This window comes from Erinaceus europaeus, chromosome 1 (assembly GCF_950295315.1).
Source record: "Erinaceus europaeus chromosome 1, mEriEur2.1, whole genome shotgun sequence".
In the NCBI taxonomy this organism is placed as follows: Eukaryota; Metazoa; Chordata; class Mammalia; order Eulipotyphla; family Erinaceidae; genus Erinaceus; species Erinaceus europaeus.
The window spans coordinates 200,417,494-200,439,934 of NC_080162.1; the positions used below are offsets into that span (position 1 = coordinate 200,417,494).

Consider the following 22,441-nt stretch of genomic DNA (forward strand, 5'->3'; position numbering starts at 1 on the left):
AAGTATCTGATTTCTCAGAAGCCATTTTTGCCTTCTTCTTTAATCTTGTTCTTGGAAGATAGGGAGTCTTTATAAAACCCAAATTTGCCCAGCCCATTAAATATACTTTCACAAATATACTCCCCTGCCTGCCCCTCACTTCATCATCATGATAGCTGGGAGATTAAACTGGACAAGTGTGGCTACAATTATATTTATTTTATTTTTACTTTATCAAAATTTAATTTAATTTTTTAAAATTTATTTATTCCCGTTTATTGCCCTTGTTGTTTTATTGTTGCAGTTATTGATGTCGTCGTTGTTGGATAGGATAGAGAGAAATGGAGAGAGGAGGGGAAGACAGAGAGCGGGAGAGAAAGACAGACACCTGCAGACCTGCTTCACCACTTGTGAAGCAACTCAGGCAGGTGGGGAGTCGGAGGCTCGAACTAGGATCCTTATTCCGGTCCTCACGCTTTGCGCCACCTGCGTTTTCCCCACTGCCCTACCGCCCAACTCCCTAATATTTCTTTTTACCAGAGCATTGCACAGCTCTGACTGATAATGATGGGGGTGGGGAGGGGGGCTTGAATTGAATGGAACCTGGGACCTTTAAGCCTCAGGCATGAAAGTCTCTTTGCATAACCTTTATTCTATCTCCTCCACCCACTATAATTATTTCCTAGATGAGAAAAGGAAAGGTCCAGAAAGGTTCTATGGTTTTCTGAATTGCAGATCATCCAATGAAGCCAGAGGTAGGACTAACAGCTCTCTCCATGCCCAGTGTTCTTCCCACTCACCAATCACCATCAGAAATGTACTGAAGTGGGGTCAGGTGGTCTTCTTCTTCTAGCGTTTGCCCTTCTTCCGTAGCCAGTCAACAGCGTCAGGTTGAGCCTGATGTAAAGTTTCGAGACCTCCTTTGAATCTGGAGAGGTGGCAGTCGTTGACTATGTGGGTCATAGTCTGTCTGTAGCCGCAGGGGCAGTTCGGGTTGTCTCTGGCTCCCCAGCGATGGAACATAGCGGCACACCGGCCATGGCCTGTTCGATAGCGATTGAGGAGAGCCCGATCATAACGTGCTAGGTCACAGCCGAGTTGACGCTCGCAGGGGTCTGTGATGAGGTGTTTGTTCTTTACCTCAGCTGACTGCCAGCTCTGTTTCCAAGAGTCTGGAACAGAGAAGTTCAGTGTAGGCATAGGGGACCAGACTGGGTGACGAGACGTCAAGCGTTGGACAGGGTGGGCAAGATATCCGCGTATATTGGCAGGTCCGGTCCAGGGTAGATGTGGGAAATGAACTTAGATGATGCTGCATCCCGACGAATATCTGGCGGGGCGATGTTGCTAAGAACTGGCAGCCATGGAACCGGGGTGGAACGGATGGTTCCAGAAATTATCCTCATGGAGGAATATAATTTGGAATCGACCAAGTGGACATGGAACCATACTGGGGCACAGTATTCTGCAGTGGAATAGCATAATGCCAGAGATGATGATCGTAGTGTGGAAGCGCTCGCGCCCCATGAGGAGCTGGCCAGTCTTGCAATGATGTGATTCCTCACGCCCACCTTTGCTGCAGTAGCACAGCAGATTAAGCGCACATGGCGCCAAGAGCCAAGGATCCTGGTTCGGGTTTGAGCTCCCAGTTGCCCACATGCTCAGGTCTGATTTATGGTGGTGTGGAGGAATGACACTTTGGAGCCTCAGGCATGAGAATCTTTGCATGACTTTAATGCTACCTAACCCCCCACACCCTCTGAAAAAGTTCTTCAAATTGAAAAGCTGTAGAAAGGTTATTCAAGGGAAGAACTTTGGGCAAAGATTACTATCGACAACAGACGTTAACCCGAAACCAACTGCTCCTTGTTCTGCGTAAATATTTCCACCTGTGCCCACCCTGTGATAATATAAAAAGGTGGTATGAGAAATGATCGGGGTCTCAGACTCTCCCCTTGCGTGGAAGGGTGTCAGCAACCCAAGCTTAAGCTTGCTAATAAAGGCTCTTGCTATTGCATGGGATTCTGGTCTTCTTTGCGTGAGATCAGTACTCGAACTTCTGGGCATAACAATCATAAAAAAAAAAAACTCAGTGGTTCCCAAACTTTTCACTTGATATCTTTATATTTTTAATTAATTTTTTAATTGCCATTAGGGTTATCACTGGGGTTCAGTGTCTGCATAATAATTTCATTGCTCCTTTGGGGTTCTTCTTTTTGGATTTTTATTTTATTTTTATATTTATTTTCCCTTTTGTTGCCCTTGTTGTTTTTTATTGTTGTTGTAGTTACTATTGATGTTGTTGTTGATGATGTTGTCATTGTTAGATGGGACAGAGAGAAATGGAGAGAGGAGGGGAAGACAGAGAGGGGGAGAGAAAGACAGACACCTGCAGACCTGCTTCACGACCTATGAAGCGACTCCCCTGCAGGTGGGGAGCCGGGGGCTCCAACTGTCATTATTATTATTCTTTCCTTTCTCTGATAGGACAGAAACATTAAGAAGGGCGGGTGGACAGAGAGAGACACACACAGGAAGCCCTGCTGTACCACTCTGAAGCTTCCCAGGGGGGGACCAAGGGCTTGAACTCTGGTGTTTGTTCATGTTAAAAGGTTTGATCCACCAGTTGACCCCCGCCCCGTTCTGTATTTACAGTTACCTAAATATTTTAGTTACCTAAATATTTTTTCCTTGTCTTGAAGGACTATACCATCTTAAACTGGCTAGTCTTTTGAAATATAATTTTTGTCCATGTTAGTGGTTCATAGCTTTGGGCCCACTTTTCAGATAGGCTCAGACCACACACAGGATGTAGTACCCAGTGCCATACCCAGTACTCCTCCCATGTGGTGCTTGTGCAGGGTCTCCAGCCAAGTGAACTACCTCACAGGTCCCTGAGATAAATCTTTATTGAGGGTCCAAGAGGTGGTGCAGTGGGTAGAGCATTGACCTTCTGTGTTGCATATGCGGGAGTGATGCTCTGGTTCTCTCTGCTCTCCTCCTCTCTCATAAATCAGTATTAAAATAATTATCCAGGAAATTCAGCTTATAATAGTGTTTATGTTTTATTTGTATACTTTTAAAAAAATATGTACAAGTGTCTAAAACTTTAACGATGACTCTTTAGTCACTATCAAGCCACTCCATCAACTGGGGCCCTAATCATGGTGTCCTGAGATTCCCCAACAGACGTGATGGGCCTAGACCTCGAATAAATCCTTCTCTCCATTGTTACTGGTCATCTCTATCAGGAACAACACAATAGACCCCTTTATGGGCCCCCATAGGACCTTGCACTCAACTTGGATCAACAATGGTAGAGAATGTTCCATCCTCCAAAGGGAGGCTGGACAATACACTCTATGCTCCACCTGAGGAAGATGGGTCCTGATATTGGGGCAATTTGGAATGTTCCTACTGATGACCACAGAATGTGAGCTCAGATCTACAGGGATGCAGAGGTCACATAGGTTCCTAAGCTGAATATGGGCCCCAGATCACATCTAATTGATAGGGTTTTCAGTCAACAATATTTATACTCCTTTCCCATATTAGGGAGCTACTCTCTTCCCTGATCCAGCTTTTTGGTCCTTTTTCCAATCATGACATCATCTTCTCAGACAATAACTTGGATCTACCTGCATAATCAGATTTCAGGCTCAGGGCAAAAAGAAAAAAAAAAAAACTAGTATGCTATAAGCCCTTTGGAATATAACTAAAGTATGCCTATTATCTATCTACAAAATGGAGGACCCTCCCCCCCCCAAATATCCATCTCCACTATTCCAGCCTTTAGGTCCATGATTGTTAACAATTTGTTCGGCTTTGTATGTTAACTCTTTTTTCAGCCACCAGACCCAGATGCTACTATGATGCCGACCAGACTTCCCTGGACAGACAACCCCACCAATGTGTCCTGGAGCCCAGCTTCCCCAGAGCCCCACCTCACTAGGGAAAGACAGAGGCAGGCTGGGAGTATGGATCGAGCTGTCAATACCCATGTTCAGCAGGGAAGCAATTACAGAAGCCAGACCTTCCACCTTCTGCATCCCACAATGACCCGGGGTCCATACTCCCAGAAGGATAAAGAATAGGAAAGCTATCAGGGGAGGGGATGGGACACAGAGTTCTGGTGGTGGGAACTGTGTGGAGTTGTACCCCTCTTATCCTATGGTTTAATTAATGTTTCCTTTTTATAAATAAAACATAAAAAAAATCTGTTATCCTTCGATGTAAACAGAAGATCAAACTGAAAGCCAACAACAGCCATAACTTTATTAAACAAAAAGCTGTCAGGTTCAGTTCCAGCTTCTAGGGCTAGAGGAGGGACCAAGATGGTCCGAGGTGAGAGAAGTCCTTGTGCACTGTAACCTGAGTGCTTAACCGGATGCACCACACTCTGGTCCCAGGGATGATTATTGTATATCTATCTGTTTGTACATTTGTTCTCCCTTCCCCCCCCCCATGGTCCTGCTTTCTCTTCCTTCCCAAGTCACAGCTACAGCTATTTGGTGTAATTTTCATTTACAAAATTATCAAGATTACAGGAGTCGAATTCTGCACTGTTCCCAGCACCAGAGTTCTGTATGCTCAACCCCTCTGTTGGAAACTCCAGCACTTCTCCCAAGGTTGCAGATATGGGTTGACTATTATTTCTATAACTGTCTATATTTATATACATATTTGCCCTCTTCTATGGTCGCATCTTCTCTCCCTTTCCCAGCCACACCTACACATATCACAACATCCAAATGTCCTTCTCTTTGTCCTTTTCTCTCTCAGGGTCCTGATGGAGTTGGGGTTCAGAGTCCTCTGGCCAACTTCCTCTTGTCATTTATTTGTTGACTTAATGGTCGACAAGACCGTAGGATAAGGGGGGTGCAAGTCCCCAGAAGCTTCCCTATTCTTCATCCCTCTGGGAGCACGGACCCAGGGTCACTGAGGTGCAGAAGGTGGAAGGCCTGGCTTCTGTCATTGCATTTCTGCTGGACATGGACGTTGGCAGGTGCATCCTTACCCCCAGCCTGTTTTTTTTTTTCTTAAATTTAATTCATAAAATAAAAAATATCGACAAGACCATAGGATGAGTACAATTCCCATCCCCAGAATTCCCTATCCCATCCTGTCCCTTGGCAGCTCTCCTATTTTTTATCCCTCTGGGAGCGCGGACCCAGGGTCACTATGGGGTGCAGAAGGTGGAAGGCCTGGCTTTTGCAATTGCATTTCTGCTGGACATGGACATTGGCAGGTGCATCCTCATCCCCAGCCCGTTTCCATCTTTCCCTAGCGGGGTGGAACCTTGCACTCTTTCCCCAGAGCAGCCAGACCCCGCAGACCCCCGGGTGGCCCCCCACCCTCCAGCCGGGCCCCAGGTTTCTCCCGCGCCCTCCCCGGGGGGAGTTCACATCCCGGGCGGCCTCAGGTCCGGGCGGCGCATGCGCAGTGCAGACTCCGCGGCCGGCGCGCGCAGGGGGAGGGTCATCGCAGCTGACGTCGCGGCGCCCACGTCAGCGCCCTCCGAGACGAGGGCGAAGACTCCATCCGCCATGTTGGATGCCGCAGATTCGCCATAACCTCGGCTGCGCTTTTCTTAAAAAAATTTAAAAAGTCAAAGCGAAGCCTCCGCTGGGCGGCCCGACTTCTCAAAGGACTTGAGAGAGAGTCCCGGAAGAGTCTATGCTTTTTTTTCCTCCGCGGTCCGGACGTTGCCATGGAGACGCGGGCGGCAGGTGAGCGGGCTGGGGGTTGGGGTGGGACGGGGTGGGGGTGGGGCGCGGCGCGGCGCGCGGGAGGCCGTTTCCAGCTCGGACGCCGGAGGGAGGAAGCGCGCGGGGCTGCAGGCTGGCGGAGGGATTCGCGGCCCGGGCGGAGAGCGGACGTAGCGGCGTCAGGCGGAGGACGTCACGCCGCTTCCGTATTCCGCCGCCTGGCGTCGTCCTCTCGCTATACACACACACACATTAAAAAAAAAATAACAACAAGGTGCGTGGGCGGAGCCTGCGAAGGGCAGCTGCGCGCGCGCCTGCGCGGCCCGTTTCCAAGGCGACGGGTGGGCCCCTCCCCCCGCGGGCGCGCGTGCCCGAAACGGAAGGCGGGAGGTTCGAATCCGCGCGCTGCCAGCTCCGCTGTCGACTTTGCTGCTGCTCCGGCTTCTTTGCTTTGAATTTTCTCCTTCGAAATGGCAGCTCCCTTCATTTTTAGCAGCACGTCTTTGGCCAGGACACTTTGGAGAGGCTGGGTTCAACCGCCCGAGCTAAGTGTTTCTGCAGACAGTGCTGCCGCCGCCGCCTCCAGGCAGCTGCCCTTGACTTCCCAGCTGGCGGGGCTCAGGAGAATGCCGCCCCCCCCCGGGTCCGAACCCTTAAAAGGTCGAGTTTGCAGGCCCTGCACGTGTCACTTGCGCTCATTTCCACCCTGGAGCTTTGCTGCCCGCTTCTCCCAGCAGCTCCCATCCAGATGCTTCATTGACGGATGAACAAAAGCTGCAAAAGCTCAGCTGCGTGCAGGCTGAAGGCAGAAAGGAGGCTGCAAACACTCAACCTCCAGTTTGGGGTTCATGTCCAGATTTCCATCTATCTATCTATCTATCTATCTATCTGCATATCTATATTATTATTATTTTTAAAAACTATTTATTTTATTTATTCCCTTTTGTTGCCCTTGTTTTATTGTTGTAGTTATTATTGTTGTTGTCGTCATTGTTGGATAGGACAGAGAGAAATGGAGAGAGGAGGGGAAGACAGAGAGGAGGAGAGAAAGACAGACACCTGCAGACCTGCTTCACCGCCTGTGAAGCGACTCCCCTGCAGGTGGGGAGCCGGGTTTTGAACCCGGATCCTTATGCCGGTCCTTGTGCTTTGCGCCACCTGCGCTTAACCCACTGCGCTACAGCCCGACTCCCATCTATATTATTTTTATCTATCTATCTATCTATCTATCTATCTATATCTATCTGCATATCTATATTATTTTTTTCTCCCAGAGCGCTATTCCGCTCCTGTGTATGGTGATGCTGCGGACTGAACCTTCCACCTCAGAGCCTCAGGCAGGAGGATCTTTTTGCATAATCATTATACTATCTCTTACACCCCGCTAGAATGCAAACTTTTTCCCCTCTATTTCCTTTTTTACTTATTTTTGGATAAAGACAGGAATTTCTGAATAGGGAAAGAGGAGGTAGACGGAGAGAACGAGAGAGAGAGAGAGAGAGAGAGAGAGAGAGATGGCACTGCCTGCCTTCACACTTAATTCACCTCCCCGCAGTTGGGGACCAGGACTTGAACCCGGATCCTGGTGGGTGGTGCACTCAGCTCCCCTGGAATGCAAACTTCATGTTAGCAGCTGATTCCTTCATGACAGCCCTTTCCAGCTTTATCATCTTTTTATTTTTTTAAATTTCTTTATTGGGGGATTAATGTTTTATATTCAACAGTAAATACAATAGTTTGTACCTGTATAACATTTCTCAGTTTTCCACAATACAGCCCCCACTCTGTCCTCTGTCATTCTTCTTGGACCTGTATTCTCCCCCCACCCCAGTCTTTTACTTTGGTGCAATATGGCCAACTCCAGTTCAGGTTCTACTTGTGTTTTCTTTATCGTCTTATTTTTCTACCTTTTTTTGTTTTGTTTTGTTATGACTAGTTTGTTAAGCGTTTGTAAGATCACGGTATGTAGATCCACACCACACCCAGGCCACAGTTCTGTGTCCCCCATCTTCCCACCTCCCTGAGATCACCACCAGAGTTCTCGAAGTCTTAGAAACAAGTTTGCTTGCTTCTGTTTCGTTTGGATTTTTTTTTTTTTTGGCAAGCTCATGTAAATCAGATCTCTAGAGTCCACAATGAGGGAACCATCTGGAAGTGGCCTTCATCTCTTCTTTTTCTTAGCGGTAGTCACGTCCAGTTCCATCCATTTTGTCCCAAAGGACACAATGATACTTTTTGATGACAGAGTAGTATTCCCTGGAATATGTATATCCCATGACTTCTTCAGGCAATCATCTGCCAGCTTCATTTTATAAGTTTACGGATTTATCTCATGGGGAGGAGCTCTGGAGAGCCCTTGCCTTGCCAGGAGGGCCCTGCCTGGGGCTGGAGAACACACCCTGGTTTTTGGCCTGCAGAATGCCACCATTCCCAAACACCCAGGGGTCCCTGGCCTCTTTGATTCAGACTTGAGACTGTGTCTCACTGCTTGTCTGACTGGGTGTAGGAGAGTCTGTCAGTCAAGACTTGGTCCTCCCCTCAAGCCTCAGTGATTGATCTCTTGACAATATGGTGCCCTCCACTCCCCCCCCCCCCCCCCCCCCCCCCCGCCACCCAAGTCCAGGATGACACTGACCTGCTTTTCACGAGAATGACTTCTTGTTGGTTTAGTCTTTCTGTACTGTTGTCATACAGGATCGCATACTCAAGTCCTTCCTAGACTTGACTTCGTTGGTCTTAAAAAGGAACCTGGGCATTTGTTGTCGTCTCTGAGCTTCCAGGTGTCATACAGAGGAACCCGATTTAAAAATGTGCTGCTGTCGTTTCGCCTCCTGATCCGTCCGGGTGGCCCGGCCGGGTGAGGAGAGGCAGAAGAGTCACCCACAGGGTGGCCCGGCAGGTCCAGCTCTGGGGAGGGAAGTGAGCTGAGATGCTGGTCTCTGTGGATTGATGATCTGTTACTACAATGCTCACTTCTCTGTGATTTCCCTTCAGCCTCTTAAAATGCCAGACCTGTTACTTTTCTCCCCTCCCCTCATGATTTATTTAACCACTTTTTCAAAGAGAGCTGTTCTTAAGTAGAATTAAGTTCCTGTTAGGCAAGGACAGTGAAGAAGTGGATGTATTCAAGACTCTTCTTAATTGCATTTCCTTTTTTTTTTTTTTTTTTTTTTGCCTCCAGGGTTATTGCTGGGGCTCAGTGCCTGCACCATGAGTCCACTGCTCCTGGAGGCCATTTTCCCCCCTTTTGTTGCCCTTGTTGTAGCCTTATTGTGGGTATTATTGTTATTGTTGATGTCGTTGTTGTTGGATAGGACAGAGAAATGGAGAGAGGAGTGGAAGACAGAGAGGGGGAGAGAAATATAGACACCTGCAGACCTGCTTCACCGCCTGTGAAGCGACTCCCCTGCAGGTGGGGAGCCGGGGGCTCCAACCAGGGTCCTTATGCCAGTCCTTGTGCTTTGCGCTTAACCCGCTGCGCTACGCCCAACCCCCAATTGCATTTCCTTTTATAATTTTATGCTTGCTGTCTCTGAAAAACCTCCCCATTGGGGTGGGCTGATTTAATTAGGTGGGAGGGATTTAGCCTAGAGTTAGGTTTTTCTCTCTGTTCTCCTCCGCGGTCTATCAGGCTAAACTTTCACTGTGTGACATGTTTCTAGGGCAGGTGTCAACTTTAAGGTCTGCTACAGTGAGGAGGGTGGAAAGAACACAGTACTCGCACAGTACTCTGGGCTTCTCACCTTGAACCTGAGGGAAGTCACCAAATTCCTGGAATCCCAGTTCCTGCACCTGCAAACAGAACCCGAATCCCACTCCTTATGTGGGTGGGCACCCGGCAGGCGTTGTTGTTGTTGTTGTTGTTATTGTTATTATTCTCCCCCCTCACCAGCCCGTCTCTCCACTGTGTAGGTCACTATAGCTGCGTGCTTCTGGAAAATGTTTGTAGACTGAAAGGTGGAATAGACTTTAATTTTTTTAAGCCCTTCATTTTTAAAAATTATTTTTATTTATTTATTGGACAGAGGCAGCCAGAAATTGAGAGGGAAGTGGGTGTTTGAGAGGGAGAGAGACAGAGACACCTGCAGCCCTGCTTCACAGCCCTGCTTCACCACTCATAAAGCTTTCTCCCTGCAGGCGGGGGCTGGGGTCTCAAACCCGGGTCTTTGCGCATTGTAACCTGTGTCCAACCAGGTGCGCCACCACCCAGCCCAACTATTTTTTCTTTTTTTAAATTTGTGATTAGTAGTAGTTTACAAAATTGTAAGGTTACAGGCTAAATAAAGCTCTGTGCCCCCACCCGCCCAAAGATAACCACAGCGGTCCTCACGGAGTCCTCGAAGTAGCTTTTTTTTTTTTTTTTTTTACATTTTTTTTATGGTTCTATTCTCGAGATTCTACGTATGAGTGAAACCATCAGATAGACGTTCATTTTTTGAAGGGAAAGAAAGGCAGTCAATCAAGGAATGAAGTAGGCCTGTGAAGTATCCCTGCTGCAGGTGGAGAGCAGGGGCTCGAACCCAGATCCTTGCGCGGGTCCTTGGGCTTCGTATTACGTGCTCTTAACCTGGTGCGCCAACGCCCGGTCCTTGTTACTTTCCTTTGTTTAAAACAAAAAATCCTTTCAGTTTTGGGAAATGAACTCAGAGGCCCTCCTGTGTGCAGCAGTGGTATGCTAGCTTCCCAGGCCAGTTTTATTTTATATTTTTAGAGCCAGGAGGCAGGGAAGACACCATAGCACCTCTCCGGCATCAGTGGATTTGCCTTGGTGCTGCCCTCCTGTACTCCCACGCGGCTCTAGGCATCCAGTTCACATGGTAAGACTGCTCTCTACCCAGAGTCATTGCCTAGGCCCTGCCAGTTTTTAAAAACTAGATCTGTAACGTGCATGTACACGCATACACACACACACACACGTGCCAGCAGTTCATACTTTTAATGTACAATTTATTAATGTTTTTGCTTTTAGAGGTAGTGCTTTTTTGCTGTCTTCTCTAATGTCCTTAAGAAAATACATTTTAAAAGTACTTAAGAAAGCTGCTTTATGATCACAAAGGTATTCTTCTAGGTGTCTTTTTCCCCCATTTTTTTTGGGGGGGGTGGAGGTTTGCGGTGTGTTGTTCATTACACCAGGTCTGCTGCATTGCTTGATGCTGTGGTCTATTTACATAATCACTGTTTTGCCTGAGACCCGTCCTGCCTGCAAGGTATTGGTTTCATCCCCACTGGTTAGATGGAAGCTTTCTATGTTCTGTTGGTGCTCTTTTTTTTGCTCCGCCCCCTCTCCTAGTCATTTCCTTTCCCCTTGCCACTTCCGGTGAAGAGATACATAAAAGGCCATGTATCTGATTAATAAACGAGGGCATACTGCGTTCCCGCTCAGCCACATGTTCCTGGTCTCCTCTCTCTCCAGCGACCTTAACCCGACAATGGTGCAGTTGTTGACATGTAGGGCCAGCCTCTCTGCTGCCCATGACAGGTGTCTGCAAGACACTCTCTCTAAGCCCAGCCAAGTCTCTCCCAGCATCATGCACCAGCACTCCAGAGCCCCTCCATCCCATCTCTTTCCCTCCCTCCTTCCCCAGAATCCTTTGGTTTGGTGCACTCCACCACACCTAGTCTTAAATCTCCCCTTGTATTTTCCCTTACTGTCCTTGTTTCTTAAGTTCCACTGATGAATGATGTCATTTGGTGATCATTCTTCTATTTTTAAATGACCTCCCTTAACATGATACCTTCCAGTTCTGTCCAAGACAGAGCAAAGGAGATGACTTCATCATTTTTAGTATCCTCTCTCTCTGTGCATTATCTAGGTTAGCTACTCTGCTGCCCCCTTTGGATTGATTTATTTCCTTTAAATCATTATACATATAGGTCTGCCAGCCATCTCAAGCTGGTGTGTGAGGTCCGGATGGAGATTCTTTTTCTGTCCCCCACTGGGCTGCCCCCCCCCCCCGTTTTCCCAGCCTGATCAGTTAGAATAAACTTTGTCTACTGACTTCCTTTGACCCTTCTGTTGAAAACTTCACTTAGCCGATTTCTGAGTTCTCTGTTGTATTGATTTGTTTATCCTTCTTCAGAAACACATTGCCTGAATTACCATAACTTTGTAGTCATTTTTGAAACTATAAATATCACACGGGAAAGTACACTGTGAAGGGGCAGAAATGCAGGCAGAAGCGAGATGTGGTCCAGGCTGTCACAGTGTGCAACCTCGGGCTGATGACACTCCAAGGTAGTGGCAGGTTCAGGGAGATAGTTCAGAAGAAAACCCAAGCCCGGGACAGGTGGTTGATTGCATGTACCTTCGAGGACAGAACAGTGAGTCCTCCACCTGTGGTTTGTAGACAAAGAATGAAGAATGTAGTGGTGCATTTGACTGAGTGAACATATTACAGTGCACAAGGACCTGGGTTCGAGCCCCTAGTCCCCACCTACAGGGGGGAAAGCTTTGCGAGCGATGAAGCAGGGCTGCAGGTGTCTCTCTGTCTCTCTCCCTCTCTGTCTCTTCCTGCCCTCTCAATTTCTGGCTATCTCTATCCAGTAAAAAAATAAAGGTAATAAAACAAACAAGAAACCTACTAGACATAACATAAAACCCTCCTGGTTTTGTATATGCAAGTCTGGTTCACAGTTTTCAATTCTGTGGTGATGGAGAGAGAGTGGGCCTGCTGCATCCTGCTCCCCCCCAACACACACACACACACACACACACACACACACACACATTCATTTTTTATTGGGGGTATTAATGGTTTACAATAAATACACTTGTTGGTACATGTATAACATTTCTCAGTCTTCCCTTCCTTCCGCCCTCTTTCCCTCCCTCCTTCCCTCCTTCCCTCCCTCCCTTCCTTCCTTCCTTCTTTCCCTCCTTCCTTTTTTTTTCTTTTGCAGTATAGTTTCTCACTGCTACTACCATCAAAGTCTGTGTCCTTACCCCCACCTCCTGAGAAAACCACTATATTTCTCCCACAGTCTTAGATATGGGCTGACTTTCTGTTTTTATTTTTTTTTTCCTTTAACATTTGTATGTACATTTCTTTTTTCCCACATGAGTGAAACCATCCTGTAGTTGTCCTTTACCTGTTTACTTTTCTTAAAAAAGATTTATTTATTGAAATATTTTATTTACTTAGTATCGGATAGAGACAGAGGAAATTGAGGGGGGAGACAGGGAGGGAGTGAGAGAAACAGAGAGATACCAGCAACCCTGCTTCACCACTTAAGAAGCTTTTCCCCCTGCAGGTGGGGACAAGGGGCTTGAACATACGTCCTTGAGCACTGAAATGTGAGCCCTTAACCACCACTAGGCCCCCCCTACTTATTTCACTAAGCATAATTTTTTCCAATTCCACCCATTTTTTATCCCAAAGAACACAATATCATCTCTTTTTATTGCTGAGTAATATTTCATTGAGTATAACTTTTGAGTCCCATAACTTTTTGATCCAGTCATCTGTTGAAGGGCATTTTGGCTGCTTCCAAGGATTTGTTTATTTTTTAAGAGACATAGTGCCTGGCTAGCTTTGCGGGCGGGAGAGAGACGACCAGGAACTCATGGCTGAGCGGGAACGCAATGCCATGCTGGCTTTATTCTTCTGCATTTGTATCTTCCAAGGCGGACGTGGTAGGTCAGAAAAGGATATACATAGGAGAGTGGGTGAAGAGAAGGAAAGCTTCCATCTAAACAGTGGGGATTAAACCAATATCCTGCAGGCAGGGTGGGTCTCAGGCAAAACAGTGATTATGTAAATAGACCACAACATCAAGCAATGCAGCAGACCTGGCGTAATGAACAACAACATAGCACTGCTTGACTCTGGAGTATGGTGGTGCTAGGGACTGAACTTCTGGGGCCATAGACATGCAAATCTGGTTTGCTGTTGAACTAAACCTGGGGCCTGGTGCCAGGTTGCTGGAATACTACTTCAAGACACTTCCCTTGGGAATCAAGATTCTCCTTTTCCTACTCCAGAGATGCCTCTGGAACAGTAATGTGTCCAGCCAGACCCCAAGAAGGCCTTGGCCTAGTTCTATAATCTGGATCTGCACCAGACCTGAGGTGAAGTTCAGGGGCCTATTGTTCAGGCGTGGTGGCCCCGGGGAGACCACTGCTGCCTCATCCAATACAACTCAGCTCCACTCAGACTCTCCCTGGGACAACCAGCCGTCACATACGTTGCTCTGGCCACAGACATCTCTCAAATTCTGCCGTGTGCAAGGTCCCATGCGGCAGCTGAAGCATGGACTATCGGGCCGTATCATGACACCACTCACGGTGCTTTCCAGCAGTGGAACCCCTAGAAGTTTAGCTTTAGAAATCCCGGGAGTGCTGTTACCCAGGAGGCCACAGTCTATGGGTGAAGACAGAGGCCCATAAACATGGTCAAAGGCTTTGAGAGACACATTACAGAAGAGTTTATGCAAGTGGACAAGAAGAATATGAATGAATTACTAGGGGATTATGCATTATAACCACAACAAGATGTCGTTATGTACCTATCAGAATGTCTGGAGTTAAGGGATCAAGTGAGAATGTGGGGCAACTGGAACTCATATGCCACTGGCGTGAGACTATAAAATGGTTCAACCACTTTGGAAAGCAATTTTGAGGTTTTGCATGATATTAAATATATGTTTAGCGTATAAATTGGCAATCCCATCATAGGTGAAGAGAAATGAAACATGTTCATGTAAAAACATGTATGTATGTATTCTTGGCAACTTTATTTATAGTAGTCTAACTAAGTTATGGACTATCCATGCAACACTTCACTACTTGGCAATAAAAGGCTTAACTCTCACAGCAAAGATCTGGACCAGAATACCATTCCTCTAGACTTTGGCTGACATTTTCCTATGATGATATTACAGTTCTGCATTTTTGGCCAAACTGCCACTTAAATGGGTCAGACTCTGAGCCATCAAGCCAGGAGGCACACGGTCCTGATTCATGTTAGGGGGATGCCCTATTTGAGGAGGTCAGGTTCCTGTTCTGTAGGCTGGCTATTTTTCCTCCTCTGTAATAAAGTATCTCCTAATGATACCTTTTGAGACTTTGTACTTATCCTGCTATTCTAACTCCTCTAACTTTTCTTCTCTCATTGGTCTTAAACAGCTGTTGATGATTGTGAGGTTTCTAACTGGTGAGTTTCTGATCTCATCATTTCTTTTGAATCTATTTATTGTCTGTGGGCAAGAACTCCTTTCCTTTGCTTTACCTGCCTGTTTATGTTACAGAGTGGGATCATGACTTTATTTGCATTCTGAGGTTTATAGTGATCGTGTTTACTATCCTCCCAGCACTGCTCAGTGTTTAGGCTTATGCTGGGGATGAATGTGGGAGGTTGGAGCCACAGACTTGGAAACCTTTTTGCATGACATCCCCTGCCCATAATGACTGTATTTAAATCGATACTCTAATTGCCACATATGCCTTCAGTTGGTGATCTTTTTTTTTTTTTTTTACATGTTCTCTCTTTCTTTGAGCACTTCCTTTCTGTACAACAAAATATCACCAGCACGTTTTGTATTTTATTTCTCAGTCTCCAGCCAGATATTTTTATAAGGAGGACTGATTTCTTGAAGTGGAGAATGGTATTTAGGAACAAATCTGAGATCCAGGTGAGCTCATTGCTATTGGGGTAGCACTGCTTCTCGGCTTCCTCATGCACACAGCTAAGAAATAGATGCATGCACACACCGAAGCCATGCCCACCCGTCTATAATGGTTTCTATTTTTATCATAAAAAACATCGGGTTCATGTGAGTCTTTCAGTTCCACTGTGACAGCACGGGGTTTATTATTCCCTCTTTCATATTTATAGCTCTGATTAAGCAGAGAAGACTGTTTCCCCAGTATGCAGAAAGTTACTTATTTACTTAGTCCTAGAATATGCTAAAAATAGACTCAGAACTGCAAACCTGCCTCTTCTGTGAAAAAGAAGTCGACTAACTAGAGTTTGTTTAATTAGATCTTCTTCTCTTTAGCCTAGGGCGTGTGGTGTAAACACTCAGTTTTAAAGTAACACGGGTTTACCCTCCCCTCTTCATTCCAGTGTAGTTCAGGTTATTCATTTAAAATATATTCCACTCTCTTAAGTCCAACAGACTCCATCTTTTTTTTTTTCTTCCCTAGTTGCCATGCTGACACTTCTAGGGGGGAAATTAAACAACCAGAAATGAACCAGTTGGTGGCAGTGAAAAAGCAAGAGCTCGTGATCATGACAACAGACTCCCCCCCCCCCCCCAACACACACACTGTGGCCTTCTGCCTGGAGACCTCCCTGCCCATCAGTCAGGGACAAAAACCAGTCTGAGATTTCTGAGCAAATGACTTCAAGTCAGATCACTTCCTTGTCTGTTTCTCTTAACATTTTCTCAATGCCCTGATCCTAATGGTAGATGCTTTGGGACAGCACCTTGATCATGGGCCAGAATCACGCTGTTTTTCACATAAATGATTCCTGATTCTAAAGAAACATATAGATTTGTACCTGTGGTACCTCCTTGTGGGTTTGATCCTGTAAGTATTTGAAGACTTGGTAGTTATGTGAATTTGGGGGCTGAGTATTTCAGTGAAAGGACAATTTTTCTTTCCTTTTTCTTTTTAAAAGATTTTTTTATATTTATTTATTTTACCTTTTTGTTGCCCTTGTTGTAGTTATTATTGTTGTTCTTGATGTCATTATTGTTGGATAGGACAGAGAGAAATGGAGAGAGGAGGGGAAGACAGAGAGGGGGAGAGAAAGACAGACACCTGCGGACCTGCTTCACCACTTGTGAAGCGACTCCCCTGCAGGTGGGGAGCCTGAGGCTCGAACCGGGATTCTTACGCCGGTCCTTGTGCTTTGCACCACGCACACTTAACCTGCTGCACCACTGCCCGACCCCCTCTTTCCTTTTTCTTTTGGGACATAAACACATAGGTTGGCAGAGGTGACCAGAGGACTCAACTTTTGTTATTTATTTATGACTAGAGCACTACTCAGCTCTGGTACCAGGGATCGAACCTGGGACCTTTAATGCCTCAGACATGAGAGTCTCTTTGCATAACCACTATACTATCTACCACCATCCAGAATTCAACTTCCTAGGAAGGAGGCATTGTATGGGTGAGTACTCAGCTGCTGTCTGTATCTGAACTGTCATGCTTTAGATTTTTTTTTTTCTTTTTTTCAGTGTCTTTATTGATTGGATTGAGACAGCCAGAAATTGAGAGGAAGAAGGAGATAGAGAGGGAGAGACAGACGCCTGCAGTCCTGCTTCACCGCTTGTGAAGCTTTTCCCCTGCAGGTGGGGACCCAGGGGGGCTTGAACCCGGGACCTTGTGCATTGTCACATGTGTGCTCAGCTAAGTGCACCACCCCCAGGCCCCTCTGTGCCGTGCTTCAGTAGACCTCTTCCTCCCAGTGCATCTGCCTGCGTCTGGCTTCTCACCTCATCACCTCCATTCTGGATGCTGTCTTTATTCTTACTTTGACTGACAGGACATTTACCTGAGAAGTGAAGTGTTTTCATGTTTGGGGAGTTTGGGAAGTTGGTTTTCCACCTTCAGCACACTGATACCTTTGTTTTTTGCTAGGACAGGTGCATTAGGGATGATTCAGTTACCATTACTCTGGGTGTCTTAGGTGAAGCCTCAGGAATCTCCTAGTCCTTGTGACAAAGGAAACGGACGTTCCTCTGTTTATAGATTCATCGCTTTATCAGCCTTTAACACTGAGCTTTTAAAACTTTTAACTGTATTTGGAGTCACGTGATAGTGATGATTTTAGAAAGTTAGGAGTGGCCGAGGTTAAACACACACTCCGGTATACACCCCGCTACAACTTCTGGTAATTGCTATTGCTGTAGCGAGAGAGGAGTGAAGAGAAAGCCATGCAGTGGAATTGAGGTTGGAGCTGATTCAAAGAACAAGAGATTCCTGAATTAGGGAAGGAAAAAAAAAAAGACAACTTGACAAGCAGGAAGAGAGGGCTTTTGTTAGTTCTCCACATGGTAGGATTTTTTAAAAATTTATTTATAAAAAGGAAACACTGACAAAGCCATAGGATAAGAGGGGTACAACTCCACACAATTCCTGCCACCAGAACTCTGAGTCTCATCCCCTCCCCTGATAGCTTTCCTACTCTTTAACCCTCTGGGAGTATGGACCCAAAGTCATTGAGGGATGCAGAAGGTGGAAGGTCTGGCTTCTGTAATTGCTTCCCCGCTGAACATGGGTGTTGACAGGTTGAACCATACTCCCAGTCTGCCTCTCTCTTTCCCTACTAGGGCAGGGCTCTGGGGATGTGCGGCTCCAGGACACATTGGTGGGGTCATCTGTCCAGGGAAGTCTGGTCGGCATCATGGTAGCAGCTGGAACCTGGTGGCTGAAAAGAGAGTTAATGTATAAAGCCAAAAAATTGTTAACCAATCATGAACCTAAAGGCTGGAATAGTTTGTAGCTCAAAACTGTCAGCAGCCTGCATTCATTGCCCTTTATCGCCCCCTAGGGGACATGCATATGAATGGGTCCCCACTGGAGCCTTGTCAGAGCAAGACATCCCTCAGGCATGGCTGAAGGACGGGGCTGCTGGGCCTATGGGAGAGAAGTCCTAGGGCCGGTTTAGATGCAGTGGGAAAAGCTGGCCTTGCTAGGGTCACCCTGAGGCTGTGGGGAAAAGGGCAGACCGCCTGACTTTCTAAACTAGCCAGTTTTGTAAGTGTAAGTGGTAGCTGCTGCCCAGTCAGTTGCCTGACACCCCCCACCCCCGCCAGCCCTTCCAAGGCAAGAGTCTTAACAATGAGGTCACAAAATCAAAATCAGCCACTTTAAATTATTCTTACAAACAAAATGGGATAATTTATTTATGTTCCCAGAGGTAAAAGTCTTACTCATTTCTAAATGTGCCTGTCATAGTATATGACACAGATTAAGCATTCATGAAATATGAAATTCTGAGACCAAGGAACATAAGTTAAAAAAAAAAAACTAGTATAGTGATGGGCCCTTTGGGATATAACTAAAATAGGCCTACTAACTATCTACAAAATGGAGAACCCCCTAACTCATCATCTGAACTATTCCAGCCTTTAGGTTCATGACTAGTCAACAGTTTGTTTGGCTTTATATGTTAACTTTATATGTTTTCAGCCACCAGGTTCCAGATGCTACCATGATGCCAATCAGACAGCCCCAGAGCCTGCTTCCTCAGAGCCCTGCCCCAGTAGGGAAAGAGAGAGGCAGACTGGGAGTATGGATCAAACTGTCAGTGCCCATGTTCAGCAGGGAAACAATTACAGAAGCCAGACCTTCCACCTTCTGCATCCCATAATGATCTTGGGTCCATACTCCCAGAGGCATAAAGAATAGGAAATCTATTAGGGAAGGGGATGGGATACAGAGTTCTGGTGGTGGGAATTGTGTGGAGTTGTGCCCCTCTTATCCTATGGTTTTTTTCAGTGTTTCCTTTATAAAAAATGACTTAAGACTTTTAACCTAATATTGATAACAACTGAATAGCACAGGCATTTGAAGAATACATCCAATACTTCTATCGTATCTTAGTTATCTGGATAATGATAGGCCATGCTGCTAGTTAGAGTAGGTGGCCACTGACGGCAGGCTATTTCTCCTTTTTCTGCTTACTTAAATTTGAAGCTCTTCTGGAATTTGAAAAGACCTTTACTAAATTTGAATACTTAAAGACAATTGTTTTCAGAGAATTTCTAAGTTCAGAACACTTAATACCAAGACTAATCTCAGGCTGTCATAGTAGCTCAAGTGGACATATAAAATTTGAACTTGAGCGAGTTGGGCAGTAGTGCAGCGGGTTAAACGCACGTGGTGCAAAGTGCAAGGACCACCATAAGGATCCTACTTCAAGCCCCCGGCTCCCCACCTGCAGGGGAGTCGCTTCACAGTCGGTGAAGCAGGTTTCTGTCTTTCTCTCCCCCTCTCTGCCTTCCCCTCCCCTCTCCATTTCTCTCTGTCTTATCCATCAAGGACAATAACAATAATAACTACAATAATAAAACAAGGGCAACAAAAGGGAGTAAATAAATAAATATTTTTAAAAATTTGAACTTGAATTTGCATGTTTTCCAGATCTGCTTCCAGTTCCTGCCCAGATTGTTACTTTATTGCCTTTGATTATGACCTCAGGGGTCTGGAGAAGACAGCTAGCTTTCAAAATGAAAATGTCCACCTTCCTGGCGATTTTCTTTTATAATAATGTGGATGGGGACTGTGGTAGGCAGAGTTCCTAATTCATTGTTCCATTTTCCCCCCCTAACACAGGGGGCGGGTTCAAAGATTAGTTAGGAAGCTAAAGACTATTTCTCTGATGTGCAATGAAGTAGTTGCTGGCGTTCTGCATAATAATGTGAATTGTGTCTCCTGAAATCACAGCAAGTGGAAGATAAAAGGATTTAAAAAAAAAATTGTATTATTCCCCCCCCCCATTTTACTAGAGATAACCAGTGTTTTTATAAAATTATAAAATTTCCTGGGGCCATGCAGTGGTGCACCTGATTAAGTGCACACATTAAGTATGCCAGGACCCAGGTTCAAGCCCCTGGTCCCCACCTGCAGGGGGAAAGCTTCATGAGTGGTGAAGCAGGGCTGCAGGTGTCTCTCTGTCTCTCTCCCTGTCTCCCACTCCTCTCTCAATTTCTCTGTATCCAATAATAAATAAGTTAAAAACACAAAACCATAACATTTGAGGGGTCTAATTTCATTCACACAGATGTTACACATTGGATTTTGGAGACTCCATACAAAAAGGGCAGTGTGAAATTTCCCATTTTTATTTCCCGGCAGCGTTATCACTGGAGTTTGGTACTTGCGCCGTGACTCCACCATTCCCAGTGGATTTTGTTTTTTAAATTTTTATTTATAAAATGGAAACACTGACAAGACTATAGGATAAGAAGGGTACAATTCTGGGGCCTGGAGGCAGAAAAATGCAGGGTTTCTGGAGACAGGGAGTGTCTGACAGGGAATTGGAAACTGGGACCATACTCTCTCCCCAGCTCACTTAGCAAGAGGGAGTCTGACAGGGAGATGCTTCCTCAGTCCCCCATTTTTCAGTGGGAAAAGCCTCACCACGCTCAACCTGGTTCTCACAGTGTTCCCAGCACTTTCTCACCCCACTCGGCCCTTTACATGAACTTTCCCCCCAAATCATCACGTTTCAGGAGGTAATGTTCTCTTTTATTTATTTTTAAATGACATGTCAAAACAATTTCTCTGATTATCTTTACTTATTGGCTAGAGACAGCCAGAAATCAAGAGGTAAGTGTGGGACAGATATATATATATATATATATATATATATAGAGAGAGAGAGAGAGAGAGAGAGAGAGAGAGAGGGAGGGAGGGAGGGGGAGAGAAGAGAGAGAGAGAGAGAGAGGGAGAGGGAGAGGGAGAGGGAGAGACAGAGACACCTGCAGACCTGCTTCACCACTTGCAAAGCTTCCTCCCTGCAGGTGGGGGACCAGGAGCTCGACCCCAGGCCCTTGCTCACTGTAACATGTGTGCTCAACCAGGTGTGCCACCACCTGGCCTCCGAGGTAATGTTTTACCTTATACTTACTACTACATGGGTACAATTCTTCTCTCTCTTTTAATTGCCACCAGGATTACTGCTGGAGCTTGGTGCCCAGACCATGAATCTGTGGAGTAATTAAAGTAAAGGGACTTGGCTGTGGCGTGGCTGGGAGCGGGCCTCACAATCAAAGCTTTATTACGGCAGTGCGTTAGTCCGGGATGTCATATGCAGGTACCACAAAATAAGCAATCACAGGCAGGGCTAAATGAGCCAGTCTCATAAGCCCATGGATCAGTTACCAGAAGTTCAGCTTCACAAGATCAGTAGTCATCCACCAACGTATAGCTTACTCATATCTGGCTGTAGGGGAGTCTTGAAGTTTACCGACCAGCTGGGTCACACGGGTTCAGCTCCCAGGAGAGGCAGCCATGGCTGGCATCCCCCAGCATCCTCAGCCGAGGGGTGTCCGAGCAGGAGAAGCAGGGCCAGGAAGAGCAGACTTCGGCCGGCTCGGCTAAGTACGTTGATGCGCCCTCAGCCCATGTGCGTGTGTGCAGGGCATCACAAGCTCTGTCCCCATGCGGATGGCAGCCATAGCTGTATCCTGCTTCCTGTGGTCGGCCGGCCGGTAGACTGCGGCACAGCTGGCTGAGCTCCTGGAGACCATTTCCCTTACCTGCCTTACCTGCCTTACCTGCCTTACCTACCTTACTGTACCTTACTTACCTTTCCTACCTTACTTCCCTCCCCCACCTTACCTTCCTTACCTTCTTTTTCCTCTCCTCTCCTCTCCTCCCCTCCCCTCCCCTCCCCTCCCCTCCCCTCCCCTCTCACCTCTCCTCCCTCCCCTCCCCCTTCCCTCTCCTCTCCTCCCCTTCCCTCCCCTCCAACCTCCCCTCCCTCCCCTCCCCCTTTCCTCTCCTCTCCTCCCCTCCCCTCTCCTCCCCTCCCCTTCCCCTCCCCTCCCCTCCCCTTCCTCTCCTGGCCAAGGTGTTAGTCCAGTTTCAGGCCTCCTTTGGGAGCAGGATCAGGCTCAGGATCCAGGGAAGGACTGACCTGTTTCAGTAGGAGACAGGTGGCAGGGTTACCAATTAAGGTGACTGTGTATTTTGAATCTGGTTTTACTTGACTTTTCTTTACAGTAAGACACCAACTGCTTGGACTTGGGTGGTGGTCCACATGGTAGAGTGCACACTATGCAGCGCAGAAGGA

General features: G+C 46.6%; 1 protein-coding gene across 3 annotated transcripts in view; it reads left to right on the forward strand.

Moving 5' to 3' along the window:
• The first annotated feature begins 5,514 nt into the window (after positions 1-5,514).
• Positions 5,515-22,441, forward strand: part of ZFAT (zinc finger and AT-hook domain containing) — a 236,474-nt gene continuing 219,547 nt past the window's right edge. For all 3 annotated transcript variants that reach the window (XM_007521895.3, XM_060201065.1, XM_060201061.1), the window contains exon 1: positions 5,515-5,708. In XM_007521895.3, the coding sequence (XP_007521957.2) occupies positions 5,690-5,708 (19 nt within the window). In that variant the 5' untranslated portion in view covers positions 5,515-5,689. The remainder of the gene's footprint in view (positions 5,709-22,441) is intronic.